The 9,864-nt window shown below is 33.0% G+C and overlaps 1 protein-coding gene across 1 annotated transcript in view; it reads left to right on the top strand.

The window, feature by feature from the left end:
• The window catches only part of gnai2b (guanine nucleotide binding protein (G protein), alpha inhibiting activity polypeptide 2b), a 47,870-nt gene that overhangs the window by 29,939 nt on the left and 8,067 nt on the right, over window positions 1–9,864 (top strand). Inside the window, exons 2-4 of the mRNA XM_016532643.1 lie at window positions 2,363–2,405; window positions 5,915–6,056; window positions 6,454–6,614. Coding sequence (XP_016388129.1) covers window positions 2,363–2,405; window positions 5,915–6,056; window positions 6,454–6,614 — 346 coding nt within the window. The remainder of the gene's footprint in view (window positions 1–2,362; window positions 2,406–5,914; window positions 6,057–6,453; window positions 6,615–9,864) is intronic.

Genomic DNA, 9,864 nt, shown 5'->3' with positions numbered 1-9,864 from the left:
GTCGATTAGCATAAATGAACTGCTCATAAGGCTAAGATATTTCCATTTCAAAAAATGGAACCCCTAAAGGGAATAGATACGAGATGGGAGGAAAAATATACGTTACTTCAATATCTTCTGTCGCAATTATATCGTCGGGCAATTATACTGTATATAAACTGCAGGCATCAGGGAGCCGTTATTAATATGCGGCGCATTGAAATCGCTTTTGAACACGCGCTTGTTTTTTACTTTCACTTTCGAGATTCGCGATCACACGTACATACGGAGCAGCACTCAGCAGTACTTACCACACATTTTACAAGATTAGATGCTTGTCAGTGCTGCTCAGGATCTGCAAATCATTCACCATCATCCTATCAGTCATCTCTCCTTACTCTGTTTATGTGGTAAGTGAAATGTTATGTACTGTAATGTAACAGTCTACCGCTAGCAAGCGGCTAACCATGTCCCTTTAGTGGCTCCGTAGAACGCGTTATTTGTTTTCCGTGCCTTTCTGAACACTGATTCAGCCACACCTCTAACCCAGTCGGGGGTGTTTGTGGTCTGCACAGAACTCTTATTTGACATCGTCACAAGTTACTGTAACCGTTATAGGCTATGCAAGTCTTTTTTTATGCCACGCAAGTCTACAGTGTGTGCGTGAGACATGGGGAAATTTTTTAAGACAATAATCGCACAACCTATTCGATATTCTATAATTAAATCAACTAATCGAATGTTCGAAAACCGTGACCCATCCCTAGTAGTTAATCACTTCCTCAAGAATAATATGGTGTTTGATAGCGAGTTGTCATTTCTTGTTTTTGCCTTAAGAAACTACACACTTCCAAGAAAATAGTATTTTGTTGTCAGTTGTCAAACTAATTTTATTTTATTTTATGTAATTTTATTTTATTATTTTTTCCACTTATTTACAAAAAGTACATGCTTCTATTAAAGTGGTATTTGGTTATCAGTTGTCTAATATTTTATTTTATTTTATTTTATAATTCCAATAAAATGGTATTTGGTTATCAGTTGTCAAACATTTTATTTTATTTTACTTCACTTTACTTTACACACTTCCAATAAAGTGGCATTTGATTGTCAGTTTATTTTATTTATTTTTTAATTTTTTTCTATCACTTTTTTTGTGGTTTGAATATAAGCCAAATCTCTTCAGATGCTTGTTAAAAAGATGAAAGTATGAGTTAGTAATTGGTTTGTGGTACTGTGCAGTGAGTGCGTCTCGTGGCGAGGTAGTTGTTTTAATGATTCAGCAGATGGCCGAGGAGACGCACATTTCACACGCCGCTGTAGGGGCTGCTGACGGCACTCCTGCGCAGATGCTGCGTTTCCATTTCCATCTCCTACTACATTAAAACATGCTTAAAAAAATGAAATGGAGCTGATTTTTTTTTTTTGCTTTCTGGCTTTTTCCACACACACGCGCACACACAAAAAAAAATCTGCACCCTGGTACAGATATTAATACCATGGTATTTTGATATAAACCAAAGGCTGAAACATCATCTTGTAGCAATCATGAGTAGGTACAATTATTCTGCAGCGATCTCGATCTGATGAAAAACGTCTCGTTCTCCTTTACACTTGGCTGAACACCTTTTGATATAGTTGTTCGTCTCGCTGAGCGTAACTCAGGATTCTATCTGTCCACTCACAGTAATTGAATGACCTCTCCACATCTTCCGCTCAGAGCTGGACCGGAAGAGGGTTTTGTTCTCTCAGCACTTTCAGAGCTGTGCTTTTACCACTTTGACAGACAGAGCTCATTACATTTATTCAGGAATAATCTGAACTGTTCCCAGACCCTTTCCGTATACATGGGTGTACTTGTGAGCCGCCCCTCAGAACATCAGGCTTCTGTGCAGCGGAAATAACAAGCGGAGAGCCGTCAACAAGAAGCTGAGTTTTGACAGTAGATGTTTGGCACAGCTTCAGTGAGCAGTATTAGTCTAAAATCATCTTCAGGAGTGGAGGAAGTGCAGAGGCTTTCAATATAAGCACACGTTACTGTACAGCCTCCATACTTCACATATGATATATCATGCACAGAATATTTGAGAACTGTATGTCGTGAATGTACTATGAGGCGTATAAGGGTTCATGAAAGTATTCTGTACTGAAGCGATAAGTACAAGTGGCTGAGAAGATGCTGTAACCTCTGATTAAAACAAAATGTTGCTATGCAGTGAAATTGGCAATAGGCTATAGGAGCTGCACAGTGATATGGACTATTTTATAGATGTTGATATTTTTACCATTTAAAAAAAAAAAATATATAGATAAATCCAGTATTTAAATTTTATTTGACTGCTTGCTCTGTGTTTTCATTGACACTTCTTTCTTCTCTCTTCAGGTGCGGGTGAATCAGGGAAGAGCACCATTGTGAAACAGATGAAGTAAGTAGAAACTTTTAAGAATTTTTTTTTTTTTTTTTTAGGGCTCTGTAAAATTTCTAAATAGTTTTATTAAAAAAAAAAGCATGTCCAATCAATTAAATTCATTAAACTTTTACAATTTAATAATTTGTTATAATTGTATTTATTTATTTATAAAACGGTAGGGCCCTATGAAATTTTTTAATGTAATCAAAGGAAAAGAAAAATTCATTTTATTTTTATGGCACAAAAATGATAACAAAATTATTTATTTATTTATTTATTTCTGTATTTATTTATACCTTGAAAAGTGCATTCTACTGTATAGTAGTAATATATTTCCTAAAGTTTTAACAAAAATAAATTTTTTAGGGCCCTATGAAATTTATGAATATTTTTCTTCCCCCAAATTCCATTTAAATTTTTCTAGGTTCCATTTTAATGGTTTAACTAGATTTTACAAAATAAAAACATGCCTAATCAGTTGAATTCATAGAACGTTTGCAATCAAATAATTTATTTAATACAAATACAATTAAATATTTTTATTACAAATTTATTATCAAAAATAGTGGTAATCAAACAAACAATTTAATTAATATTTTTTTTAATGTAAACAAATGAAAATGTAAGAACTCCTATTATTTTTTGCCGTTGTTGTTGTTATTATTATTATTATTATTACTTTGAGAAGTACATTCTACTGTACAATAATAATATATTTCTGTCACTAAGTTAAACCAGACTTCTATTTTAGTGTGTTGTTGTGAAGATCTTTAAGTTTGTGTGTGTCAAATGAAATCGTGTAAGATGAGAAACATCTCGAGTATTCACCACACACTTTTTAAGCATCATATTCATGCTTCCTTTTCATTTTACATTCAAACAAGCCTGTGATTTCAGGAAGATACATCCAGGCTCTGTACTCCTCTGAAACTGCTGCTTTAACTAAATCACACACATTGACAGTAAATTAGCTCCTTGCAGCTGCCGAGATACAAGTGCGCACACACCATTTATATTCAGTAATAAAGCTGTGCTTCATCCGTCACGTATTTATTTGCAGCCACAGCTCTTTGCACAAATGACATCATGTGTGAGTTAACAGAAAGCAGCTCTAGCCGCTGTTATGCGTCTCATTTCCGCACGAGTGCACCTCCTCACAGACCCCAGAGCTGCTTCCTTTACTTCAGATGCCCTCATCCTGTTCATGATTAATAGACACCATCCATCTCCTCACGATACCAAAATATAGCACTTCTCTTTCTCTCTTTGCTCGTGTCTAGACCGTAACCCTCATTCTGCAAAACGTGTGGATGCACACTTCATAAACACATCATTTTGCATACTTAAGCATATTTTCTGTATATTTTCAATATTTAATAGAACTATTTAATGCTGTTTTCAGCATTTGGCATGCTTTCTTGATTTTATTTTGATACGATTTAGTAATTGAGATTATAGTATGAGGATGTAGCTTGCATGTTAAATCATTTAGCAGGTCTCTGAGCCCTCAGGGTCCATACAGTAACTTTCCGTTTCATTAGATTCTTAAGGATAATAAAACTGCTAACAGTTTACCTGGTTTTGAAATGGTTAACTTATAATTGTTAGTTTACGCTTTGTTCGTATGCTACCATTCAAAAATTTGTGGCTGGTAAGATTTTTTTTAAATGTTTTTGAAAGTCTCATGCTCACCAAGGCTGCATTTATTTGATGAAAAATACAGTAAAAACAGTAATATTGGGAATAAATAAAATAACTTTATAAATTGAATATATTTTAAAATGTAATTTATTTCTATGATGCAAATCTGAATTTTCAGCATCATTACTCCAGTCTTCAGTGTCACATGATGCTTCAGAAATCATACTTGCTGAATAAAAGTATTTTTTAAAATCTTACTGACCCCAAACGTTTAAATGTTTGTTACTGTTGAATGCCTTTTTTAAATCTCAAGTTTGAATGTTTCTTTTGCAATTACTTGACTATGTAAAAGGAGAAAAATAATAAAAAGACTATATATATATAAAATTGTGTGCATAATATGCAGAGCAATCAGGTCACTGTTTTGTAAGATAAATGAAAGTTGTTGGATGAAAGGCGCGCACATTTATTCTTGGCTATAAACGTTTTTATTGTACTATATATATCTTTCAGTGTAAGTAGAAGTCAGATGCACAAAGAGAGATAGTGAAAGCCTTGAATAGTTTTATCATTTCCATTTGACTGGAGGCGCTGGGATCTCAATCGATTTTTCATGAGGACAGCACAGTTTCACGCTCGGGTCATTAATGCAGGTTTAAGCAGAAACAGTGTTACAATGACAATGAGTGTTAGCAGCAGCAGACGGGAGTTTCAAACACAGCTAATTCTGCTGCTTTATACCAAGAGTAACAGTCCTGAAGGTGTCATGTATCACACGTCTTCAATTCACCATTTACCAAGTGTATGAAGATTCAGCTTTATTTGATCAAACCTTTTAAGATCCATTAGCCTGAGCTTCCGAAAAACTTTTTTTTTTAAATATATATTTCTAATGCTTTCCTTACTGACATTTTCAGTTTTTTTTTTTTTTTTTTTTTTTTTTTTTTTTTTTTTTTTTTTTTTTTTTTTTTTTTTTTTTTTTTTTTTTTTTTTTTTTTTTTTTTTTTTTTTTTTTTTTTTTTTTTTTTTTTTTTTTTTTTTTTTTTTTTTTTTTTTTTTTTTTTTTTTTTTTTTTTTTTTAAGTCAAATACTTTTAAATGATTTTGATAAAGATGTAATCTAAAATATGTCAATAAGGCCCAACTGGCCTATTTTATATTTGCTGACTCGGTTATAGGAAGCGAAGACTGTGATATCTGCTGACGTTAGTGAATATGGAATGTGTTAAATGATGCACATTACTGCTCAGCACTGCAAACAACCAGTTGTGAAACTGCATGTTTTAAATCGGTTTTTAAATCACATTTTTGGCTGATAATTAGTTTTATGGCTGATATAGTTGATACGATGGCCAATATCAGTTTTTGAAATAAATATACAGGCTACAGTTTTAGTTGTAGCAACAACTGTATAAAAAAATATTAAATCTATTATGGTTTGATATTTTTTGCTTCCAATATTTGCCTCATAAAACTCATGTGATAGACACATTAACCAATCAGACCAATTAAAATAAATTATTACAGAGTTTCTTTTAATACAGATCTTTTGATGCAAATTATTTAATACAGATTTTAATAAGATGTTTTTCTTTAGCATTCCCAGATTTAATTTAATTTAATTTAAGTAAATTTTTTTAGTTTGCTTAGAAGTAGATTTTCTGCTTATTTATTTTTTTAAATTAGATTATTTTTTAGATTTTTTTAATTACCATTCCCAGATATTATAATAAGATTGTTTATTTTTTATTAATTTTTTTAAAATTTAATTTAATTTTTATCTTATTTTTTATTTTATTTTATTTTACAGATAGTATTATACCATTCTCTGCTGATCTTTTCAGGTCAATATAATTTATTTATTCCATTTCACCCTCTGTTCAGAATCATCCATGAAGACGGCTACTCAGAAGACGAGTGTAAGCAGTACAGAGCCGTGGTCTACAGCAACACCATCCAGTCAATAATGGCCATCATTAAAGCCATGAGCAACCTCAAGATCGACTACAGAGAGACCGGCCGAGTGGTAAGACCTCCTGTAATGTCTGGGACGAGTATGTAGGTCATGCTGGGTTTCTGTAAATAATTCCGAGTCCCACACACTCTTGCAACTTCACTTTTCTGATCTTCAGGTTTAATGTTTTGCATACAGTCTCAGATCCTTCAGAGGTGGATCGAGTTATTCTGTACATCAATATATGATTCACAATAAGCAATTCCTTGGTTATTTTAACTTGAAGTATTGCCATTACAAATATACCATGGTAATATGTTTGGAGACAGTAATTTTGCAGTAAATCCCTGCTCAAGGCAATCTGTAATTGCTTTAAAGCAAAGTTTGCTTCCAGTTACAGTCAAGTTCTTTCAACAATGTTTTTTTTCCTCGCTCAGCACATCTCGTGTGTGTGTGTGTGTGCGTGCAGGACGATGCGCGGCAGCTGTTTGCTCTGTCTGCAGCAGCGGAGGAGCAGGGCATCTTGACTGATGATCTGGCCAATGTGATCCGCAGACTGTGGGCCGACAGCGGGGTTCAGGGATGCTTCACCCGATCCAGAGAATATCAGCTCAACGACTCTGCTGCCTAGTGAGTGTCCACACACACACACACACACAATACTGCTCCTGCTGCACATCTTACTGTACATTTACACACTCATACACATGCTCCATATGGAATTTAGTCAGATAGCATAGTCTTACTAGTTATTCTCATCACTGCAGTATTTTATTGGTAGGTATTTCACTGGCATGTATATGGTGTAACGCTGTGGAAGCCCTGATTCTAAAATGCATATAGCTCCGCCCCTAAAATCTCATCCGATGAGTCATGTTCACTGTCTGACTGAATTGAATTCCTTATAAATGCATAAATTGCTGCACTCTGATAGGCATGAAAATGGCCTAAAATTAGATTAATTGATTTTTATGTTAATTATTTTTATGGTTATTTTTTATTAATTTAATTATTTAGGGAACAGTGCGTGCATTTCACAGCTCATAAATACCCTGGCAATCTGGCAATGTAAGAAAACCATGTTTATGTGAGATATATTCTCACAGCAGAGATAGACTTGATGTTTGAACACATATAGACGTGCACAGAGGTGACGTGCTATATTTGTAGCAATAGCCAACAATACATTGTATGGGTCAAAATTATTGATTTTTCTTTTATGCCAAAAATCATTAGGATATTAAGTAAAGATCATGTTCCATGAAGATATTTTGTACATTTCCTACTGTAAATATATCAAAACTTATATGCATTGCTAAGAACTTCATTTGGATAACTTTAAAGGCGATTTTCTCAATATTTAGATTTTTTTTTGCACCCTCAGATTCCAGATTTTCAAATAGTTGTATCTCAGCCAAATATTGTCATATCATAACAAACCATACATCAATGAAAAGATATTTACTCATCTTTCGGATGATGCATAAATCTCAATTTCGAAAAATTGACCCTTATATGACTGGTTTTGTGCTCCAGGGTCGCATATGCTGATTTGCTGTTCAAGAAACGTTTCTTATTATTATCAATGTTATAAACAGTTGTGCTGTTTCATATTTGGAAACTGTGATACATTTTTTTAGGATTCTTTTATGAATAAAGTTCAGCATTTTTTTTTTGTTATTCTTTTGTAACATTTAGTGTTTTTTTTAAACCAAATGCACAATTGTTGAATAAAAGTATTAGTTTCTTTATATATATATATAAACTTACCCCATACTTTTGCACAGCAGTTAAAATGTTGGCTTAATCATAAAACACAATCGTTGATGTCTTTTATCATATTGCTGTTGGTTTATGAGAGCAGTAAGCCACTGGAGGCCGTGTGTTAGTCATTTTTCAGCAGTTAAATGCTCTCCCTTCTCTCCTTCACCTCACATGGCCTGCTGTTTAATTAGATGTAATCCGTGTACTTCAGAGCTGCATAAGCACAAACACTTGAGGAACACAATTGTGCGAGGAGTGGCAGCACAAAACTAAATTACAAATCTCTCCCTAGCGCATAAACACTGAGGCATGATGGGAGGCAGGTCCAAGCAGGGAACTCAATGCCAAGTCTATCTGTTGTTGTTAGCAGAGATGTCTCCTGTCTTTAATGAGGTCACGATCTGAACACACTCAGACCTTCACTGACCACACACACACACACTGTGACATCATTAAATTGAAAGTTTGGACACGTTTGACTGAATTTACATTATCAGTCTTAACGTGTCTACAAAACAACATGCATCTAAGCAATCACCTTCAGATCGAAAAGTTGTGATTAAATGTAAATGTTTTATAAATATAAAAATGTTCTACCTGAAAAATATTAAATGATATTCTGGTATTTATTATTAATAAAATATAAATAAATATGTTGTTTATATGTAAAGTAGATAAATAAAATGTGTACAATTCTTATTAAAAAATCCTTATTTAAATTCCAGGTCAAGATAAATATTTATATAAACATGAAGTCTTTATTTATAATTTATTTTATTATAAAGTCTATAAAATGTATATGCATGTAATTTTTACTTTGGAATATATATATATATATATATACACATGCATACACACACACACACACTTTTTTTTCTGTTCTGTTGTGCCATTTCAGGTAAAATGTAGTTTCATGCGTGTTTTTTTTTTTCTTTCTTTTTACATGTATGGTTGAAGTTATAATCATGTTTAACAGTTATACACAAAATCTCACATTCGAGTTCTGGGCCTAAAAGCTAAGAACCTGCAACAGTCGGATAGTTAATGTTAACTACATACATAAGGTAGTCCTTAACCAAGATCAAAAGTAGCATTAAGACTTGCTTTCAGCTCGGCATATTTGTTGAAAGAGAACGAAGTCTTCACATTCCCACGTCTCAGACTCATCCTGCAGTAGTTAAAGCAGATGGAGTCTGTCACGATCCTCAGGCCATGCAGCTCTCTCTGCCCATCATATGATCTTTATCCTGAAACCTTCTGTAGTGCCGCCCATTAAAACCAGTGCTGGCGGGAAGGCTAGCGTTCTAGGAAATAAACTCTCAAAGCATGAAATGTGAACTAACAGTCGAACTAAAGGAAGATAGTGGGTCATTTCAGTTCATCTCACAATAGATGAGCTCTGTTTTTCATTTATGTTTGTAATTCTAAATGACTCTGAGATAAACCGTTTTATTCAGAGTAATGCGATTGTTGAGTATTTGCACATTGTGTGATCAGAAAAGCATGATGTTTTAATAAGCATTTATTGGTGAATGCATAACCTCAGGAAATAATCATTTTATTTGTGTTTAATTTAATAGAATTATTGTTTGTCGTCACTGTTTATGTTGTAAATCAGTTTGAACTGAAGAGCTTGCAATGTAATTAAAAAAAATATATATACACACAGTATATATGCCACAGGGAACAGAGGTGAAGATTAGAGCTGATTGGCTGTGAACACGGCACATTTCTACACGTCCTTTCTCATGCTTTACAGACTGTTGCCATAACAGAGGGAAATAATTCAGTCACCACATGCTTATGTGAATATATTGAATTTGTTAAAAACATATCTGGGTCATATTTTTAACTGATATAGATAAAATAGAAAGAAAAATTATATTATAATATAAAAACAAATAATAATATTTTTTGTAGAATTTGTATACAGTGCATTTTTTTTAATAAACTGGCTGAATACTTTGCAGTTGAAATTAGTTTTTTGTTTTTTAACTTTTAAATTTTTTTTAACAGCAATAACAATTATTTTTATTTTTATAGAATTATTTTTATCTTGTTCTAGGTGTAAGATATAGTATAATGTAGTGCGTATATATAATATCTAATTTGTGTG

Source organism: Sinocyclocheilus rhinocerous, unplaced genomic scaffold, assembly GCF_001515625.1.
Source record: "Sinocyclocheilus rhinocerous isolate Xijiao unplaced genomic scaffold, SAMN03320098_v1.1 scaffold875, whole genome shotgun sequence".
NCBI lineage: Eukaryota > Metazoa > Chordata > Actinopteri > Cypriniformes > Cyprinidae > Sinocyclocheilus > Sinocyclocheilus rhinocerous.
The sequence above is the reverse complement of the archived record's forward strand: the minus strand, read 5'-3'. Positions and strand labels throughout refer to the sequence as shown.